Source organism: Eumetopias jubatus, unplaced genomic scaffold (assembly GCF_037043125.1).
Source record: "Eumetopias jubatus isolate StellerSeaLion01/CBP00866 unplaced genomic scaffold, mEumJub1_p1.0 scaffold_7, whole genome shotgun sequence".
Taxonomy (NCBI): domain Eukaryota; kingdom Metazoa; phylum Chordata; class Mammalia; order Carnivora; family Otariidae; genus Eumetopias; species Eumetopias jubatus.
This window is the reverse complement of record NW_028274813.1, coordinates 84,032,803-84,054,101: the sequence shown is the minus strand read 5'-3', so window position 1 is coordinate 84,054,101 and position 21,299 is coordinate 84,032,803. Positions and strand designations below refer to the sequence as shown.

Sequence of the window (21,299 nt, the reverse complement as noted above, 5' to 3'; positions counted from 1 at the left end):
AAAAATGTTTTACCTTCTTTTAAGATCAGGAAAAAAAAAAAAAAAAAAAAAGAACTTCTCACCTGAGAATAAATATAACATTATTATATTTGTTTTTATACAACAATCATAAAACATAATTTTTAATATTTTTATGGTGGAAGAGGCCCACCAAGGTCATAACACAGCCCTGGCCGGGGACCCTTGACCACGAGGGGCTGCACCTTCTACCGTCAGGGACTGGTGGGCCTCTGAGCCCTCGAGGTCCCAAGCTGGCCCCTCATCCCGGAGGAGCTCTAGGTAACTTTCATCTGAGCAGTGGACGTGAACTTTCCCTAGAAAGGCCAAGGGCTGCTGGTGCATCAGGAACTCCGAGGCTTCAGCCCAGACGGGACAGGACAGCTGACGTTTATTGGCGTGGCTCATGGGTGGTACGCTAAGGAGATAAAACCTGCTTCCCTCAGGGCCCAGGGGTGCCTGCATCCTTCTGAGCAGGAGACTGGGAGGAACTTAGGGGGAAGTGGGGGGAGGGGAAGGGTCTCCTGGTCTGGGAAAGCACTGGGAAGTATCCTTTTAAAATCAATCATTTCTAATGGTTTTGAAAGCTCTTTAAACATATAAAAGTAAGAGTGAATCTTATGGAGAGCAGGGTGCTTTTTGTCCATGAAATCTCTTGACCAAACCCCACCACCCCAGACCAGAAACAAGCCCTGTGGAGGAAGAGGCCACTGTTCAGACAACAGTGATGCTGCAGACAAAGTCACCTAGGGCACGGGGTTCCAGGGTCCTGACATCGACAGAAAGGCTGGGTCCAGGCCAAGAAGAGACCCAGGGCTAGAGGGGTCTCCGTCTTTGTTTTACTCCTTCCCACTGCCCACATATAAGTTCAGAAGAAGCAGGGGAAGTAAATCTTTCGCCAGCATCATAATTATGGGAATGAGTGTGGCAGAGTGGAAAGAGTCCAGGATCTGGAATCAGCCAAGCCTGGGTTCCAATGTTGGCCTCACCGCTCCACGACCCAGCACACACTTTGTGCTGGCCACTGTTCAAACCACTTTAAATTGCATTAACTCGTGTGATCTTCACAATAACTCTTTGAGGTAGGTACAGTCACAATTCTCTCCATTCCACAGATGGGGAAACTGATGTGAAGAGCAGTTAGATAACTTGCCCAAGATTACACAGCTAGTGAGTGTCAGAGTCTGGTTTTGAACCCAGAAAGATCTGGGTACAGAATCCTCACTCTTTTTTCTTTTTCTTTTTTTAAGATTTTATTTATTTATTTGAGAGAGAGAGAGAACACGAGCAGGGGGAGGGGCAGAGAGAGAGGGGGAATCAGACTCCCTGCTAAGCAGGGAGCCCGATCCAGGGCTCAATCCCAGGAGCCAGGATCATGACCTGAGCCGAAGGCAGACACTTAACTGACTGCACTGCCCAGGTGTCCCCAGAATCCTCACTCTCAAGCAACATGCTATACCTGGCACATGGTGGCCATTGTGACTATGAATAATAACGTTCACCCCTTTCCTCCAGGCTCCTTCCCTGGTGAGTTAGGGTCTCCCACGATCTGTCCACCTTCTCTCTGGCCAGGATCCAGTGTTGATTGGACCTGGACTGCTCAGTTCTATCTCCATGTGTGTCTCTCTCTCTCCAGGACCATGGCTACCTTGTACCGTGACCCTAACTGGTCCTCTAAAAACCTAGAGCCTGCCATATTTGAGGCACGGAGGCACGTGGTCAAGGACAAGATGCCTGCCCTCTTCCCAGACCAGCTCTCCAAATTCCAGGAGGAACTTCGGCAGCGCAGTCAGGAAGGCTACAAGGTCACCTTCACAGATTTCTGGGGCCTGCTGGTTGAGGCCTGTCTGGGGGATGAGGTAGGTGCTCAGCTTCTTCTGAGGTCCAACCTGCCCTGGCTGATGACCAGCTGTCTCTCTTCATGGCTGGGACGGGTGGGCCGGGGACGGTTCTGGACTTACTTCTCATGAGAAGGAAGTTAGCTTACACCTGCAGATTCATCTGTGGACAGTAGGAAGCATGAGGTGCCCAAGCGCATGACGGAGGAAGATGGTGGAATTGTCTTCCCACATGCCTTTTGTGTATGACTGAGACCCTTGTGGTGGGGATGGCTGAGGAGCAGTCCTGCAGAGCGGCAGCATGTCCTCTGAGAGCCATGCCAAGACACCAGGAGAGAACACAGGGAGGGAGCTGGGGGAGGCTGGAGAGGCATCAGACTGCGATACAAGTCTGACCCCAAGTGGAGGAGAGAGGGAAGAAGGGCTGGGTGGAAGCATCCTAGACTGCTGGTCTGGAAGGTTCAGCAAGGCCCCTGGAGAGTCCTCCAAACAAGCTGTCTGTCAGAGGAGTTTGGTGCCCGCCATGGGCATAAATGGGCTGCCTCAGGATCCCTGCTGTTCTCAGTCATGTGCTGGTCTAGATGCAGGTCATTCCTAAAATGAAGGATGACCTGAACCTCATCTTCAAAGTGCATTCGTTCCTTCATTTTTTTTTCTTTCAAAAAAAATTAAGTACCTCCTGCACGTCAGAAACTGTGCTAGGCAATGGGGATTCAGAACTGAGGCACTCACAGCTTTTGATGGAGCCGCCCACCCTCCCCCTCTTGATAATCCACCATCTAATCTGTGCTCATGATGAAGCAGGGCAGGCGGAGACTGAGGGCATTGGCCTTTGGATTCAGGCGGGATAGGATTTAAATCTGGGTCCTGCTTTGTGCTATTCCTTAAATGGGAACTACATCAATGAGCGGTAGTTAATATTTCTAGCAATACTTAGTGCTCCATGTGATAAGGAGGAAAGCACCCCGGCTTTTGACAACAGACATCTGAGTGTTGCCTGGGGTTTGGTATGAGGAGGAGCCAAGGTTCCCAGGAGAGCAAGTGTAGGATTGAAATTAGGAGGTCTCTGCTGTTCCACTCTGGCCAGGGCAAGAGCCTCTTTCCCTTGGGCCCCCTTGACAGTGAGTATGGACTGGGTTCTTCCCTGAGTCTATAGTTTTCTCTCTACTTCCAGGACTTAGCTCCGCAGTGCCCCGATCTCTGGGCCATTATGTTAGGCACCCTGCTTGCCTTTCAAGGGAAGCCTAAGAGTTGTTTGTCCCACAGGTGTGTTTAGCAGCCCACACAAGGTCGGGGTCTTCACACACTTGAACAACCAGGGATGGGCACCCAGCAGGCAGCTGCTTAGAGCCTAGGGTCAGAGCATGGGCTCTAGCCCCTCAACTGGCCTGTCTATACTGGCTGATTCATTTCGGGAGGTGGCTTGTGGCCCTGGCTGATCTGCAGGCTCCCCTCTGATTTGGCAGCACCGTGCTCTGGGGACTCAGAGGGACCTTGGCTGACAGCTTGTGCACCATTTCCAAGCCTTTTGTTCAAATTTTCTTACAAGCAGCTTTTTCCCCCTCCCAAACAAATTTTATGAGAGAGCCTAACATGCAAAGCAGATAAGAAAAATGGACCTACTCCAGGGTACATCAGGTGGAAGATGATGGGGATGAAGGGGGACAGTGGTGGCCTTTTCCGCCCCTACCTTTTCCTGCTCTGGTCCTTGAGACTCGGGGGGAATCCTGGGACTCTGAGGGACAGCCCTAAGCTATAGATTCAGTCCCACTCCCGTCCAGTACGTCTGGGATGGTGACTAGCCCAGGGACGAGTGAACGTTGTACGGGTACATTGACTGGTGTTGGCTGGGACCTGCACAGCCGCCAGGTGGGCTCAGGAGTCGGGAAATGGCCTGCTGGAGGTCCAGACCGTCCCCCTTATTCTGCACTGTCCCCAGGCTGCCTCTGCTCCTTCACCATTTCATCTCCCCACAGAGAAATGAATCCAAACTGTCAGATCAGCGTGCTGCTCTGTGTGAGGGCCAGAACCCCCTGCCCATCTACCTCACCATCAATGTCAAGGATGATGTAAGCAACCAGGATTTCAGAGGTAACACTGGTGGCTAGAAATTTATAAGGGTGTCCCTTCTCGGCAGGCAAAGGTACCCAGCGCCCCCAGCACACGCACAACCCACCACATACCTTTACCACCCTCCATCTCGACTTTGCTACCCCTTCTGTGTGGATAGATCAGGCTGGTGGGGGCTTGTGGCTTTTCTAGAAGCAGACGTTTGATGGGACAGGGCAATAAAGTTATGAAGGGAAGGGGTTCTAGATATTTCTTAAGGTGCCCAGAATGAGGGACTCTAGGAAGCTGCCCTGATTCGAGGTCGGTTGTGGTCTCTGTTTATCCAGCTTGGTGGAGCAAATGAACAATGCAGGTGGCAAGGCGGTTTTGCCCGGCCAGCAGAAACCAGTCGTGGGCGCCCCCTTGTGCCTTGTGGGGGGACTGTGGCCTTCATGTCGCAGGTCCCCCAAGGCCCCGGACCTGTAGGAGCCCTGAGGAGGGAGGGTTGGGCTGTCCAGGCTGGAGACTGACACCCCACCCTGCTGCTTCCTGGGCAGAGTGGTGTGAGTTCTCCCCCTATGAGGTGGGCCTGCAGAAGTACGGGGCCTTCATCCCCACCGAGCTCTTTGGCTCTGAGTTCTTCATGGGGCGGCTGATGAAGAGGATCCCAGAGTCGCGGATGTGCTACATGCTAGGTGACTCCTGGCCCGGGAGGCCCGTGGGGACCCCGCCCCATGCTGGGCAGGCCCCCCTCCCTTTGAATTAGAGGAGTGACAGGGAGGCCTGCTCCGTTCTCCCAGGATCTTGTCCTGGGTGCTGGTGCTGGTTTGGGTTATCCCTTGAGCATGCGACCCTCCTGCATTTGCCAGCATGCCCTCATCCGTCATGGGGGTCCTGCTGCCCTGTGGGGGGAGGGGAATCAAAGTCTGTCTCACCCCCTGAGCAGCCCAACTGGGAGGGAACATCAAGGCCAAGGTAGAAGTAGTCAGTGTTTGGGTGGCTGGGGGCTCTGGGGCAGAGGTGCTCACGGCTGGCCCTGCCCCCTAGGCCTGTGGAGCAGCATCTTCTCCCTAAACTTGCTTGATGCCTGGAATCTGTCCCAAAGCTCAGAGGAGTTTTTCCACAGATGGACCAGGGAGAGAGTGCACGACATCGGTGGGTGACCCCACTGGCTTCCCCTCTTGGCTGGGTGATGCGGGGGAGGGGTGGATCACAAACCTAGTGTTTCAACGTCGTCATCTCTGTGGTTCAGAGATGAGAAAGCAGCTAGGGTGGGGTCGTCCCTGCCTGAAGGGGAAGGTGATCAAGTCTCCATCACAAGTTTCAGGGGTCCGCCCGGGCCTGGCTGGGGGTGGAGGAGGGGCCAGCAGAGTGGTACAGTGCCCAGGAGGGCCAAGGGGGTAGGGATCCACAAGCACAGTTACAGGGGTGCTTCTAGATTCCCGGTCCTCTCTGGGACCCGCCCCCCTTACCTGTCATCACTCCTCTTCTCCACCACCCTGTCCCTGGTCTCTAAGTCTCCAGTGCCAGGGCCTTAACAACTAGGCAAGGAAGGTGTGATCTGCACTTACAGTGGCTGACCCCTGGGTGCCGGGTAACCATGCAGGCTCTGCTTGGGCCACCCGAGGACCCCAGCTCTTGTGACCCGCCTTCCATCCTCCCTCTCCCCTGCAGAAGATGAGCCACTCCTGCCTGAAATCCCCAAATGTGATGCCAACGTCTTGGACACTGCGGTGGTGATCCCAGGGTCGTGGCTCTCCAGTACTTTCCGCAGCATCCTCACCCACCGGTCCTTTGTGTCTCAGTTCCACAACTTCCTGTTGGGCCTGCAGCTGCACACCGACTACCTCCAGAACAGCCAGTTCTCCAGGTGGAGAGGTAACCCTCCCTGGCTGCCCACCTCTGCCTGGATAAAGGAGAAGGGCACGTTGGGGCTGCCATGGAGAAATGGTGGCAAAGCTCCTCTGACCACGTTCGTAGGGGTGGGGGGGAAAGGGGGGCAGACTCTCCTGAAGGCGTCTTCCACGTTTGGTGAGGTTCTGAACGTAGGTGGAGCAGTGTTGGTATTTAATTACTTGAATCTGTACAACAATCCCAACAAGTAGAAGTTGGGACCCTGCTGGGGAAATGAGGGCCCTGACTTTCTCTCGTTGTGCTCTGGGGGCACCTTTTAATGTGAATGGTGCCCCTGAGAGTTGGGTAGGGATGGTCCAGCTCAAGAACCCCCAAATGGTAAGTGGCAGAGCCAGGTCTTAAATTGTGGTCATGTAGCTTCAACTCAGTGCCCCCTCCCCACGCTGCTCAAAAATTGATTTGCCCCCATCACTGGTATTTTCCTTGGCCACAGCCTGCAAATGGCCGCTTTGACCTGGCCTAAAAATCCTCATTCTCGATGTCTGGGGCAGAAAGGGCAGCTGGCTCTGGGCCCAGGGTATGCACTAATTTATAAGATAGTTTTATACCCCTGCAACCCCAAACCTCTGTGGCTGAGTCAGAGTGGTTTTTCTCTGTGTGTTCCATAAAAGACTTGCTACAACCCCAAGATAATGCTATTCTTTATCAGCCCACCCCAAGGGACACCGGGACTCACCGGGGGTCCTAGCTGGAAGGGAGAGGGCCCAAAGCCCAGACCCAGGTGAAGCAGCTCCAGGCAGGGCATTCTGCCCACAGAATGGGACCGACCACTGAGATCAGGGCACCAAGGCATGATGGTAACTGGAAATCCTGGCTTTCAGACACGGTGCTAGATGATTTCCCAAACCAGCTGACAGAGTCTGTGAAGCACTTGTGCCTGTTGGACACCGCATTCTTCGTCAACTCCAGCTACCCACCCCTCCTTAGGCCCGAGAGAAAAGTCGATCTCATCATCCACCTCAATTACTGTGCTGGGTCCCAGACAAAGGCAAGTGTGACAAAGAAAGGCTCCTGCCTGAGCAGAAGCGCTGTGCCTCTTCTGAGACAGGCCACATACTGAGCCTTCACGAAACTGGGAAATGGGAGAACGTGCATTCCCCACAGGCCCCAAGACTTAGCATCAGAGAAACTCAAGCAGCTCTACCCGATGTAAGGTTAGCCATCCAAACCTCAAGGGGCAGCCAGCTGGCCCTCACATGCAGTGTGGCCTTTAAAGAGACCCAGGGAGCGAATTCTAGTTTTATTTCAGCAATCTTATTATCTGACCACTTGCTGCATTTGGCAATTCGTCAGCTGCAAAAAAACAGGAGTTCTTAAAAATAACCTTAATGGAGTCCAGTCAATTCTAAAGTTTTGCACCACTTCAAGAGTTTATAATGTCCTATTTTCAAAATAATCACATTGCCCTTTTCCTCAGGAAATATGACCCTCCATGTGATTATATTAAAAGCCAGGACCAGAGGTTTTTGTTTATTTTTCTCTATTTACCTTTGAAAAGTTCTGGCCTTTTAAGGGGAAGAAATTGTTTTTTGGTCTCCTTTAGTACAGTCCTATCCTGAAGCCCAGGAAAGGGGCGTAGAGACAGAGGATAAGCATGACACCAATGGTGAGGGGTCAAGTTTATAAATGAGTGACGGCATGCTTTCCTACACGTGCTCGCCCTTGATCTTTACACCCGCTCTTCGAGGCGGATGGCACAACAACTATTGTTCCTGTATTATAGGGCTGGGAAACTGAGACACAGAGAGGGGTCAGTGGCTTGCTCAAGATCACGCTACTAGTGAGCTTGGAACGGGGGGCAGAAGTGAGGGAATTCTGACATTATCAGTCCACCGCTCTTTCTGTTACATCATGTTTATAAAGATGCCCTTTCAGAGTCCTTTCCAGCCTTGTGGCCCTTCGTCCGTTCCAAAGGCCATGCACATCCCACAGGAGCCTGGCCGGACATGGCCAGATGTGGCAAAGCTCCAATCACCCTCATGCTGCCGCCCACATCTACCCAGGTCTGTGTTTGGGGGAAGCATCATTGAAAGGGCTTCTGTCCACCTTCAGAAGGAGCTTGTAGTTGGACCCACACCAACTCTCAGGCTCTTTGCTCTGAAAATAGCCCAAAGAGGCAAAGTAGTTGGAGACCTGAGTTGTTGGCTGGGGAAATCAGGAAGCTGGATCTAGAGCTCCAGGTTGCTTACTCACTCCCACCCTTCCTAATCCTCCAGCGTGTCCTGTTCTATTCCAGCCCATGAAACAAACCTGTGAGTACTGCACAGTGCAGAACATCCCCTTCCCCAAATATGAGTTGCAAGAGGACGAGGAAAACCTCAAGGAGTGCTACTTGCTGGAGAACTCCCAGGAGCCTGATGCCCCCATCATCCTTTTCTTCCCACTCATCAACGACACCTTCCAGAAGTACAAGGCCCCAGGTAAGCCGCCTCTGAACTCGGTTCCCACCACTCACTGGCCTTGGGCCAAGAGCTCCTATGTTTGGACTTGTGCAGTCTTCTGACTTTGCTAACAGGGAAGCCCAGCTTAGCTCTGGTCTGAACCAACGTTGGCTTTGGAAGAAAACAAAGCCCCCCACCCCTGCATGAGCCAGCAATGTCATCCTCTACTCTTGCAGTCATTCAACATTTATTGACATCCCACTAGGTGCCTGGCTCTGTGTCCTGCCAGGGTGGTCCTAAGATGGGCAAGCTGCATCCCTGCCCTGAGGAGCATGGAGGTGTGCATGTGCGTGTGTGTGTGTGTGTGTGTGTGTGTGTGTGTGTGTGTGTGTGTGTTCCCCCGTGCATGCATGTGTGTGTGCCCACGTGTGCTGGGACAGGCCATGGGGAGAGAGACAGACACAAGCCCTTACAACCTTCCGTGTATAGCAAGTCCTTCTGCTGCCTCCAGGTGTAGCGCGAAGCCCCGAGGAGCTGGAACAGGGCCACGTGGACATTTATGGCCCCCAAACTCCATACGCTACCAAGGAGCTGACATACACAGAGGCCGCCTTTGACAAGCTGGTGAAGCTCTCTGAGTACAACATCCTGAATAACAAGGACAAGCTCCTTCAGGCCTTGAGACTGGCGGTGGAAAAGAAGAAACACCTGAAGAGCGAGTGTCCCTCCTAAGTCCCAGCGAGCCTCACCGATCTCATGTCTGCTTCTATGGTCAGAGGCGTGGAGCCCACTGGGGCTGACCAGCTTGCTCAGCTGGCTCTGCTCTCTGGCAAGGGGTATAGGCAGGCTGACCTGGGCTTTTTATCAAAAAAAAATAAAAATTTTAAAAAGTTGAGGGAGATAGAGAAAGAGACAAAAGGAACATAACACGGGCATGTGTTGGGATTTTAGACCCACAGGAATTTTTTTAAACCTTTCCCTGCAGGGAAGGAGGTCCAGTAGCCACAGGGTCCCACACATGCCCCAAGTATGGAGAATAAAAGCATGGCCTGTGGAAGAGACAGGTTCCCCAGAAACCTCGGCCTGCGAGCTGGAGCTCAAAGCCCCCTTGATTCTACTCCCCTCGGCCTCCTGGCACAGAACGCCTCCAGGAATGAACAAGAGGAGGACCTAAGAGTACTCCGGGTTCTTTGGAAAAAAACGCCTTTGTAAAATTAAGGCAATCATTATTTTTATAGGCTACTATATTTTGTGGTTTTCGTTGTTTTGAATCAGGGTATTCATAGATAGTGTGATGATCTAGAAGATCTTGACCAAGCACTAGACCGAGAACTGGTCTCTTCAGTAACAAAGCCAAACAGGTGACGGGCAGGTCTCAGCAGTCCCCCTCCAGCCGCTCAGAGCCCCTGGACCACTGATCCCTGGGATCTGAACCAGGCAGCCTCATCTGAGCACCCAGCTCCAATGACATGCCCGGCAAAGCCTGCACCTGCAGCTCAAGCTCTCGGAACAAGGATCTGGGGTGCAGCTCAGGGATGTCTGAGCAGGGAAATGGAGTCAGGCATCAGGCCAGCACTCGCCAGCCAGCCTGTCCCAGGAGCACTCCTCGGTTCCCTTCTCACCTTCCTCTCTGGTTTCCAGACGGGATTATTTATTTCTAAATGGGATTCCTCTTATTTATCACGTAAACACCATGGCCAGGACATCCCTAGCTCTCGGAGAGTCGCCCTAGGCAACTCTCAACGAGGAAGACTCAACCCTTAAAGGAGTAGGTTAGCCCTGAGGAAGAAGCCCATCTGTCCTTGCAGAAGGTTGGCAGACAAGTCACTGGGAAAGCCCTGGGACACAGAGAAGCCCAAAGTATCCAGGCCTCCCATCAGGCTAGGAACTTGACTAAAGAAATATGTAACCTGAGCCATGGAGATGTCCAGGCCAATGGAAGGTGTGACCAGAAAGCATGAAGCCCAGCAAACCTGGAAGACTTGGCCCTCTTTCCTGGCCTCTATGCTCCCGAAGCAGTCCTTGGGTTGCTAGGAAATGATGAGTGGTGACAAGTAACGAAAGTCCAGAAAAACCGGCTTCCAAAATCCATCCTTGCTACTCAAAGTGTGGTGGGGGACTGGTTAGACATGCAGAGAAGCTCAGGCCCCACCTCAGGTCTGCTGGATCAGAATCTGCATTTTAAGGAGATTCCCACCTCCTTTCTGCGCACTGCCCACATCCCCATGAGGCTACACATATTAAATTTCAGCGGTGTGGATTTATGCCCTACTCTCCTACAAGCTTGGAAAGCAGGAATCCATTAATGCCCCTAACCCACTGGTAAACAGGGCTCCTGGACCTGCAAAACTGGTCCCCACCCAGATAATTCGGACCTGGGATGCCGCCCATCCTCTACGCCAGAGCAGCCAACAGCCTCCACTTTGACATCTTTTCTCTCCATCTGCAACAAACAGGCTTTCCTTAAATTAGAGTGAGCCACACTGTAAGACCTGTTTGCTGGACAGTGAAGACAGCCCTGCCTTGGATTCATCAAAGTGTGTACAATGAGGCTTATAAAAATCACTGTAGTATTTGAGCCCAGAATAAAATGGCCATGTGGGTAAATGCTGTTGACTCATCTTCATTCATTATCTGGTGCTGCAAAAGCAGCCTGACTCCTGCCCTCACCCCTGCCTGGGCTTCTCACACACCACTGTGTTCTGTCCCCAGTCCCCGTGAAAACACTTCTCCCCAAGGTCACCAATGTCCTGATTGCCAGATACACTGAGCCAAATGGCACCAGCCCTTTACAGGCCTTATCTTACTTGACTGTTCTCGATATTTGGCACCACAGACCACCCCTCCTTCCTGAAACCCTCCCTTCCCACACTTCCTTGCCAACAGCAGTTCAACTCAGTTCCGCCTGCAAATATTTCTTGCTTTCTCGCTGCATGCCAGTCACTGTGGTAGGCACTGGGACAATAAAAATGATTAACAATTGACCCCACACTTCAAGGAGCTTCCTTCTCGTCCCACGTAGAAGAGCTTCATCAAAACAGAGCCTTGCAAAACAAAGGGAAATTTCGGTATTAGCCGTGTACACATGAGGACCGCATTAGGGGCTGCCAACTAGGCTTCCCCCCAGAGGGAAGGGGCCAGGTTTGCTGGACACCATCCAGCCTGGTTTCCTTCTCACTTTCCAGCCCTTCCTGTGGTCTCACCTCCCCTGCTCTCCATTAACTGCTGGTATTCCCTGAGGTTCTCTCCTCAGCTCTCCCCTCTTCCCACTCCGGACTCTCCTTAGGCAATCTCATCTACACCCAGGACTTCAACCACCACTTCTATTTTGAAAATTCTCAAACCTTTAGCTCCAGCCAAGCCAGTTTCCTAAGTTCTTGTTTCATGTATTCAAATTCTATACCAGTTAGCATTACTTTTCATTACATAATCAAAAAGATAAAAAAAACTTTTGATCTTTTGATTCTTAAGAGTATCTTAAAGAAGATAGAAGAAATTGATTTATCTGTTTCTTAGCAGATACCCAGGCTCCTTTCAGCTCTTGCTTCTGCCATCCTCAAGTTTGCCTTCTGGTCCAGTACGGCTGCTGGAGCTCCACCCATTGTGTCCACATTCCAGACAGCAGGGAGGATAAAGGGATCTGAACTCCTGCTGACAATGAACACACCAATCTAGCCCTGGTCTGCCTACCTCTGAACTTCTTTTCTATGACAGAAAACTAAACTTTTACCTTAACAAGATAATGAGAATTACCAGTTGTCCCAATTATCTATTGTTGAGCAAACAAACAAAAACAAAACAAAACAAAAACCAAAATGCAGGCACAAAAGAACCACCATTTGATTATGCCCACAGATTCTATGGATCAGGAATTTAAAAAGGGCACAGCAAGGGCAACTCTTATTCATGGGTGGGGCTTCCCCTGAAATGACTTGAACTGCCTGGGGAGGGCTCAGATGGCTGGGGTCTGGAATACCTGGAGCTGAAGGGTCTGAGATGGTTCTTTCCTTCACATATCTGGTTCCTGGGTGACCGAAGGACAGGCTCAGTCCGACTGACTGTCAGAGCACCTTCACACGGCCTCCTCAGCATGGTGGTTTCAAGATCATCAACCTTCTTAAATGGCAGGTCAGGGCTCCAAGAGCGAGTGTTACTCGGTGACAGGTGCATGGTGTATTATGACCGAGTGCCAGAAGTCACAGAACATCACTTCCACAGAACGCTATTGGCGGAAGCACTCACAAGCCAGCCTGGATTCAAGTGGATGGGACCAAGATCCCATCTCTCGATAAGAGGCATGTCGAAAAATACGTGTGGCTTTATTTTAAATCCCAGCCTGCAGTAATTGAATCCTTAATGCTGACCCTCCCCTCTCTTCCACTAAGGGAATGTCACATTTTGGGTTCTGTTACTGCAGATTCCATTTCTAGGAACAAATTCAGTGTTAGGAATTACTTTCTTCTCTCACTAGCAGAGACCTAACAAATAGGGGCTTCAATACATTCATGTCAAAGAAGCCCACAAGGAGGCCATCCAAGGCGGGCATGGCATGTCCAGGACTCATCCAGGATTCTGCCCCTCCCAGCTGTGATTTACCTTCCCATGTGTAGTCCTTGGCCTCATGGTCCAGGATGGGCCCTGAAGCTCCAGCCATCATATCCCTACCCCAGACTACAAGAGAGAAGAAGGGGAGAGCAAGATTGAACTCTTTTCTTTCTAAAGGGGACTTCCTGCAACTTCCACACATCCTTCAGGTAACCTATCAGCAAACAGCCCTTGCAAGGTCTTATGATCACACTTAATTGCACAGAGACAGGAAAATTTTGTTTTTTACCTGGGTGGCAATGTGCCTGGCTGAAAATGAGAGTTCCGTTGCTGAAAAATGGACCATGTGTAGGCAGCTGGCTGTCTTACTGCAAGTACCTCCCAGACATCTCCCCCTGCCGTGTCCTATAAGCTATATCTCCAAGTGGCAGCAGTGACCTGGGTAAGTGGCCACAGAGAATGGAGAGGTGTGTCTGAGAATGAAGGGGGCTCTTTGCAGGCCAAAGTACCTCCTCTAATCTCTTTAGCATGTGTCTCTCAGGACTTTAACTACTCTGGGACTTAAAGTATCAGAGTAAGACACTGCACTTGTTATGCCTGAACACCATCTACAGCTAACCTTGTGAGGGGCGCCTGGGCGGTAAAGTCAGTTAAGTGTCCAACTCTTGATTTCAGCTCAGGCCGTGATCTCAGGGTCGTGAGATAAAGCCCCACGTCGGACTCCGGGCTGGGCGTGGAACCTGCTTAAGATTCTCTCTCTCCCTCTCCTTCTGCCCCTCCCCATGCTGCTCATGCCCAGGAGCTCGCATGCTCTCTCTCTCTCCCCCCTCAAATAAATAAATAAATAAATAAATAAATAAATAAATAAATAAATAAATAAAGCAGACCTTGTGAACCTCAAATTACCAAGGATAAGAAGGGAAAAAAAAAAAACCTTCCGCAAGAATTACGATTAAAATTTCCATATAGCAAAGAGAGTTGAGTCTTACTATCAAAATACTTATTTCATGAATTATTTAATCCAACAAAAATCCAGGTAACTAATGGCACTCTCTGTAAAACTGCCTGAAATAGGATTTAGCCTGAAAAAACAATTCGATTCAGATGAAAAGGTGACTGTAACTGGGATTGTTGAGTCTGAAGAAGGAAAACCAAAAGAGGATTCCAGCTTGCAAATGGATGCAAGATGACTGTCCTAAGGCGCGCCCGTCACTCTCCTGCTCCACTGAGGACAGATCAAGAGCACGAAAGCGGGGACTGCAGTTGTCTGAAGACAGAGAAGGGAGAAAAGTAAGACATTATGATGGGTCCTCTGGTTCCAGGCTCTTTCAGGACTTTCCCTGGTTTTAAAGATTAAAGGCAGTAACTTTTTTTCTTCCTTCAAATTTTTCTCTGGTTATAAAACAAGAACATGATTATTGTGTAAAATCTGAAAAATGCTAAAGCACATAAAGAAGGAAACTAAGATCATTTTTCATTCCAAAATGCAGAGATCATTACTATTTTGGGGTTTGTCTCTCCCATGTTTTCACTTCCTCACTTTAAATTTTTTTTCAAAAGTACAAAAATCCTATACATTCATTTTTTTAAAAATTGTGGTAAAATATACATAACGTAAAATTTACCACCTTAACCATTTTTAGGTGTATAGGCCAATAGTGTTAACTATGATCTCATTGTTGTGATCTCCTGAATTTTTTCATTTTGCAAAACTGAAACTCTATACTACTGAAAACTCCCCATTTCCTACTCCCTCCAGTCCCTGGTCACCACCATTTGACTTTCTGTTTCTACAAATTTGACTACTTTAGATACCTCATAAAAGTGGAATCATATGCTATTTGTCTTTTTGTAACTGGTTTATTTCACTTAGCATCATGTTCTCAAGGTTCTTGTAGAGAGTGGCATATGACAGGACTTCCTTCCTTTTTAAGTCTGAATAATATTTCATTGTAAGTATATACCACATTTTGTTTATCCATTCATCCATCAATGGAAACTTGGGTGGCATCCACCTCTTGGCTATTGTGAATAGTGCTGCTATGAACACGGATGTGCAGTATCTCCTAGAGAACCTATTTTCAAGGTTTTGGGATATATACCCAGAAGTAGGATTACTGGATCATATGGTAGTTCTATTTTGAATTTTTCAAGGGATTGCCATACTGTTTTCCATAGTAATTGAATGTATTCTCTCCTGTAATCTTTTTTCCACTTAAAAATATATTCTGAGTATTTTCCCAGGTCATTAACATTCTTTTTATATGACACAATTTTCAGAGACTGCATAGGAATCCATTATCTAACGAATCCTCCATGGGGGGACAGCTAATCACAGCTTTTCACTATTATGTGTCATGCTGATAAACATGCTTTAGAGAAAGCTTTACATTGATTATTTCCTCAGGGCAAAATTTCTGAGTCTAGAAGTATGAGCATTTCTAACAACTAATAAAGGTATAATTGACACATGATAAACCACACATATTTAAAGCACACAATTTGATGAGTTTCTGCAGATGTATACAACTGTCAACTTTCACCACAGTCAAGGTAACGAACAAATCCTTTGTAGTCATGCCCTTTGTAATTCTTCCTGTGCTCTTCCCCTGCTGCGTCATGTGGTAGGTATATGGTTTACTTTTTAAGAAATTGCCAAATGGGGGCACCTGGTTGGCTGTCGGTTAAGCGTCTGCCTGTGGCTCAGGTCATGATCCCAGCGTCCTGGAATCGAGCCCTGCATCAGGCTCTCTGCTCAGCTGGGAGTCTGCTTCTCCCTCTCACTCTCCTTCTCTGCCCTACGCCTCTCAAATAAATAAAATCTTAAAAAAAAAAAAAGAAATTGCCAAACTGTTTTCCGAAGGAGTTGCATAATTTTACATTCCACTATCAACGTATGAGAGTTCCAGTTGCTCCACATCCTCACCAACAATTGGTATGGTCAGTCTTCTAATTTTAGGCATTCTAATAGGTATGTAGTAGTATCTTTTGTTGTGGTTTTAATTTGCATTTTCCTAATGACTAATGATGTTGAACATTTTTTTATGTGTTTATTTGCCCATATATCTTTTTTGGGGAAGTATCTGTTCAAATTTTTTTTCCCATGTCTTAAATTGGGTTGTTTTCTTATTATTGAATTTTAAGAGGTCTTTACATTCTGGATACAAGTCCTTTATCAGATATGTAATTTGAAAATATATTTTCCTAGTCTGTGCCTTGAATTTTTCATTCTCTTAACAGTATCCTTCAAAGGTCAGAAGTTCTTAATCTTTTTTTCTTTAAATTTTTTATTGTTATGTTAATCACCATACATTACATCATTAGTTTTTGATGTAGTGTTCCGTGCGTAACACCCAGTGCTCCAGGCAGAACGTGCCCTCTTTAATACCCATCACCAGGCTAACCCATCCCCCATCCCCCTCCCCTCTAAAACCCTCAGTTTGTTTTTCAGAGTCCATCGTCTCTCATAGTTCATCTCCCCCTCCGATTTCCACCCCCCTCACTCTTCCCCTCCTACTATCTTCTTCCTCTTTTTTTTCTTAACATATATTGCATTATTTGTTTCAGAGGTACAGATCTGTGATTCAACAGTCTTGCACAATTCACAGCGCTCACCATAGCACATACCCTTCCCAATGTTTATCACCCAGCCACCCCATCTCTCCCACCCCACCCCCACTCCAGCAACCCTCAGTTTGTTTCCTGAGATTAAGAATTCCTTATATCAGTGAGTTCATATGATACATGTCTTTCTCTGATTGACTTATTTCACTCAGCATAACACCCTCCAGTTCCATCCACGTCGTTGCAAATGGCAAGATCTCATTCCTTTTGATGGCTGCATAATATTCCATTGTGTATATCTACCACCTCTTCTTTATCCATTCATCTGTCGATGGGCATCTTGGCTCTTTCCATAGTTTGGCTATTGTGGACATTGCTGTTATAAACATTGGGGTGCACGTACCCCTTCAGATCCCTACATTTGTATCTTTGGGGTAAATACCCAGGAGTGCAATTGCTGGATCATATGGTAGCTCTATTTTCAACTTTTTGAGGAACCTCCATACTGTTTGCCAGAGTGGTTGTACCAGCTTGCATTCCCACCAACAGTGTAGGAGGGTTCCCCTTTCTCCACATCCCCAACATCTGTCGTTTCCTGACTTGTTAATTTTAGCCATTCTGACTGGTGTGAGGTGGTATCTCATTGAGGTTTTGATTTGGATTTCCCTGATGCCAAGCGACTGAGCACTTTTTCATGTGTCTGTTGGCCATTTGGATGTCTTCTGTGGAAAAATGTCTGTTCATGTCTTCTGCCCATTTCTTGATTGGATTATTTGTTCTTTGGGTGTTGAGTTTGATAAGTTCTTTATAGATTTTGGATACTAGCCCTTTATCTGATATGTCATTTGCAAATATCAGAAGTTCTTAATCTTGATGAAGTCCAATTTATTAATTTTTTTCTCTTATGGATCATGCTTTTGGTATCATCTAAGAAACCTTTCCCTACATAATATCCAAAGATTTTCTACTGTGTTTTTTTTTTAAAGATTTTATTTATTTATTTGACACAGAGAGAGAGAGTGAGAGCACAAGCAGGGGGAGCAGCAGAGGGAGAGGGAGAAGCAGGCTCCCCGCTGAGCAGGGAGCCCAATGTGGAGCTAGATCCCAGGACCCTGGGATCATGACCTGAGCCGAAGGCAGACGTTTAACCAACTGAGCCACCCAGTTGCCCCTGTATTATGTTTTCTTCTAGAAGTTTTATAATTTTAAGTTTTACATTTATGACTCTGGTCATTTTGAGTTAATTCTTACATACAGTGCAAAGTGTGGATCAAAGTTTATATTTTTGCATATGGGTATTCAATTGTTCTAGCATTATTGGTTGACAAGACTTTTTTCATCCATTGAATTGCCTTTGCACTTTGTCAAAAATCAGTTGACTATAGATGTGTGGGTCTATTTCTGAACTCTATTTATTTCATTGATATATTAGTCTATTTTTATACCAATACCACACTGTCTTGTCTTGATTTCTGTAGGTTTGTAAGCCCTGAAATTAGGTAGTGTAAGTCCTCCAACTTTGTTAATTTTTTCAAAGTTGCTTTGGCTAGGTCTTTTTCATTTACATATGAATTTTAGAATCAGCCTATCTGTTTTTACAAAAATAACAGCCTGCTGGAATTGCACTGAATCTGTACATTAGTTTGGAGAAAATTGACATTTTAACAATATTGAGTCTTCTGATCCATAAACATGGTATATCGTATATATCTCCATTTATTTAGGCCTTTTTTTATTTCTCTCAGAAATACTTTGTGGTTCTCAGTGTATAGAGCTTGCCCATTTTTTTTTTTTTATTAGAGAGAGCACACGCAGGAGCAGGGTGGAGGGGCAGAGAGAGAGAGAGAGAATCTTTTTTTTAAAAAAAAAGATTTTATTTATTTATTTGACAGAGAGACAGTGAGGGAACGCAAGCAGGCAGAGGAAGTGGGAGAAGCAGGCCTCCCACTGAGCAGGGAGCCTGATGCTCTATCCCAGGACCCTGGGATCATGACCTGAGACTAAATCAAGAGTCAGATGCTTAACCGACTGAGACACCCAGGCACCCCTAGACCTTGTACATTTTTTATCTGATTTATCCTTAAATATTTCATATTTTTGATGTTATTACAAGTGACATTGATTTTTTATTTCACCGGCCCATTGTTCATTTCTGGTATATAAAGACATAGCTGGTTTTTGGATATGTGTATTGTATCTAGCACCCTGACTGAACTCACTTATTAATCCTAGTAGCTTTTTTTGTAGGTTCTATAGAATTTTCTACATAGATGGTCATATCATCTGCAAATAAAGACAATTTTACTTATTCCTATCCAAAGTGGATACCTTTTCTTTTTCTTATTGTACTGGTTAGAACCTCTAGTATGACATTAAACAGAAGTGATAAGCGTAGACATCTTTACCTTGTTCCTGATCTTAGCATGCAGTTATTTCATCATTAAGTACGATGTTACAGAAGTCTTGAATGTGTGTTTTCAAGATTTTTTTATAAGTATGGACTCCATTAAAGTGCCAGTTTACACCATATCGAGCAATGTATGAGATGGTATCTTTTTCCACACTCTTGTCAACATTAGGCATTATCTTATAAAAATAAGTCTGCCATTCTTAATGTTATCTATTTATTTTAAATTTTTATCTTTTGATTATTAATGGAGGTTAGCATCATTTAATGTTTATTGGCCAATTATATTTGTCTTTTTAGTTGCCTATGTCCTCTGCTCATTTTCTAATGGAGCATCATTTCTTTCCTAACAATTTTACAGTAGCCTTTAAAGTTCTAATATCCTTAATTAAATATATTTATTATATATGTCTGTCAATAGTTTTCCCAATTTGTCTTTTGCCTTTTACCTTTGTTTATGGATTTGTTTATTTTTTATATATACTATTTTTAATAGAATTTTTTAGAGCAGTCTTAGATTCACAACAAAATGGAGCATAAAGTACAGAGAGTTTCCATGTACCCCTGCCTCCCCAATATATAGCCTCCCACTATCAACATCCCATATCAGCAATATCCTGCACCAGAGTGTAATTGATTCATTACAGTCAATGAATCTAGTCTACAATGACACATCATTATCACCCAAAATCCACAGTTGATATTAGGGTTCACTCTTGGTGTTATACGGTCAATGAATTTGGACAAATGTATAATGACATTATCATACAGAATTATTTTCACTACTCTATAAGTCTTCTTGCTCCTCTTATTCATCCTTCCCTCTTTCTTAACCCCTGGATATCACTGATCCTTTTACTGTCCCCATAGTTTTGCCTTTTCCAGAATGTCATATAGTCAAATCATACAGTATGCAACCTTTTCAGATTGTCTTCTTTCACTTAGTAGTATGGATTTTAAGGTTTCTCTCTGGCTTTCCCTGACTTGATAGTTCGTTTCTTTTTAGCACTGAATAATATTCTATCAGCTGGTTGTACCATAGCGAAGTGTATCTAGCGAAGGACATCTTGGTTGCTTCCAAGGTTTGGCAATTATGAATAAAGCTGCTATAAATATCCATGTGCCATTTTTGTGCAGACATAAGTTTTCAACTTATTTGTAAATACCAAGGGCTACAATTTCTGGGTCATATGGTAAAGAGTATGTTTACATGGGTTTGTATATTTAAAAATACACTAAAGCTTTTACTTTTTTGTTGAGAAAACTGTCAACCTTTTCTTCATAATTTGTCTTTGGTTTTGATCAGAAAAGCTTTTCCCTTCCAAAATTTTATAAATCTTCACCTGTACCTTCTTCTAGTAGTTCTATGTATTTTATTTTTACATTTTAATCTTTGTTTTATTTTGACATGAGGCAGATATCCAAGTTCATTTTCCTTTGGCTTTCTTTCCACTTCCCTAGTTACATACAGTTTCCTCTAAATATTTGATCCACACAACAACTCCCAAGGAGTTCCCATTTTTACAAACAAGGAAACTGAGGCAGAGAGGCAGCTCATTGCATTTAAAGCCACATAGCCATTAACTTCTGTAGTCAAGATTCAAACCCAGGTCTTTTGATGCCAAGTCCTGTTCTCTCTTCACCACAGCTCTGGCCCAGCAATTATAGTCCATAGACAAACAGCATTGGAAACACCTGAAAGCTTGTCAGAAATGCACACCCCTGAATCAGAATCTGCATTTCTATCAAGTTAGAGAAGTACTGTTGGGCATTGTGTTTCCCCAAATTTAGGGTGTATCAGAATCACCTGAGAACACTTGTTGAGCCCCATCCTTCCTCACAGTATTTTAACTCAGTGTGTCTGGGGTGATGACCGGAAATCTGAATTTTAACAAGCATCCCAGGTTATTCTTATGCAGGTGACTCCATGGATCACATCTGAGAAATGCTCTAAAACAACTGAGAAATATTCTCAAACTGTTACCTAGAACACCAAAAGTGATGGCTGATTATTTCTCCCAGTCTCAATTTAGACGTGTCCTTTTAACCTGAAAAAGAGAGAGCTAGGAGGTAATAATAACTCTTTACATGTCCATATGTGGTCATTAGGTTGTAATAATGAGGATGATGATTAAACTTTCAATTTTACATTAAATCAAATAAAGAAAAATAAGGGCAAACGGTTTTCAATCGATCCCAGAATTTAGTGGAGGCAGTGTGAAGTAGGAGAAATATCTAGTCAAGTAAATTGGAGTCTCCTTCCCCTTATTCAAATCTTGTCAGTATGTCTGTGAGTCAAGGTCTCTTCACTAATAAAATGAAGGTAAATAATAACCTGCCAGCGGGTAGAAAGAACCTGCCTATCAACTTTCTGCACTGTTGTCCCCAGTATCATAAGACTGGAAGGAGAGACTAAGCCTCCGGAGGCTCATTTTTGCCAGCTCAGATCTGCCCGGAAGCCGACGCCACCTGGCCAGAGGTGGGGCTCCGGCGACCTAAAGGGGCCCCTCCTCTGACCGGTCTGCGCCCAGCGGCGCTGGAGACACCCTCTCCTCCGCCCAGTACCGCGGGGAGACTCCGTCATCAATAATTCATTAAGAACCT

At 46.4% G+C, this 21,299-nt stretch overlaps 1 protein-coding gene across 2 annotated transcripts in view; it reads left to right on the top strand.

Annotated features, from left to right (window-relative positions):
• The window catches only part of PLA2G4E (phospholipase A2 group IVE), a 65,981-nt gene extending 57,070 nt beyond the window's left edge, over positions 1–8,911 (top strand). For both annotated transcript variants that reach the window (XM_028094437.2, XM_088025102.1), the window contains exons 13-20: positions 1,634–1,856; positions 3,812–3,926; positions 4,442–4,579; positions 4,932–5,039; positions 5,559–5,762; positions 6,620–6,786; positions 8,035–8,218; positions 8,691–8,911. In XM_028094437.2, the coding sequence (XP_027950238.2) occupies positions 1,634–1,856; positions 3,812–3,926; positions 4,442–4,579; positions 4,932–5,039; positions 5,559–5,762; positions 6,620–6,786; positions 8,035–8,218; positions 8,691–8,911 (1,360 nt within the window). The remainder of the gene's footprint in view (positions 1–1,633; positions 1,857–3,811; positions 3,927–4,441; positions 4,580–4,931; positions 5,040–5,558; positions 5,763–6,619; positions 6,787–8,034; positions 8,219–8,690) is intronic.
• Positions 8,912–21,299: the final 12,388 nt, after the last annotated feature.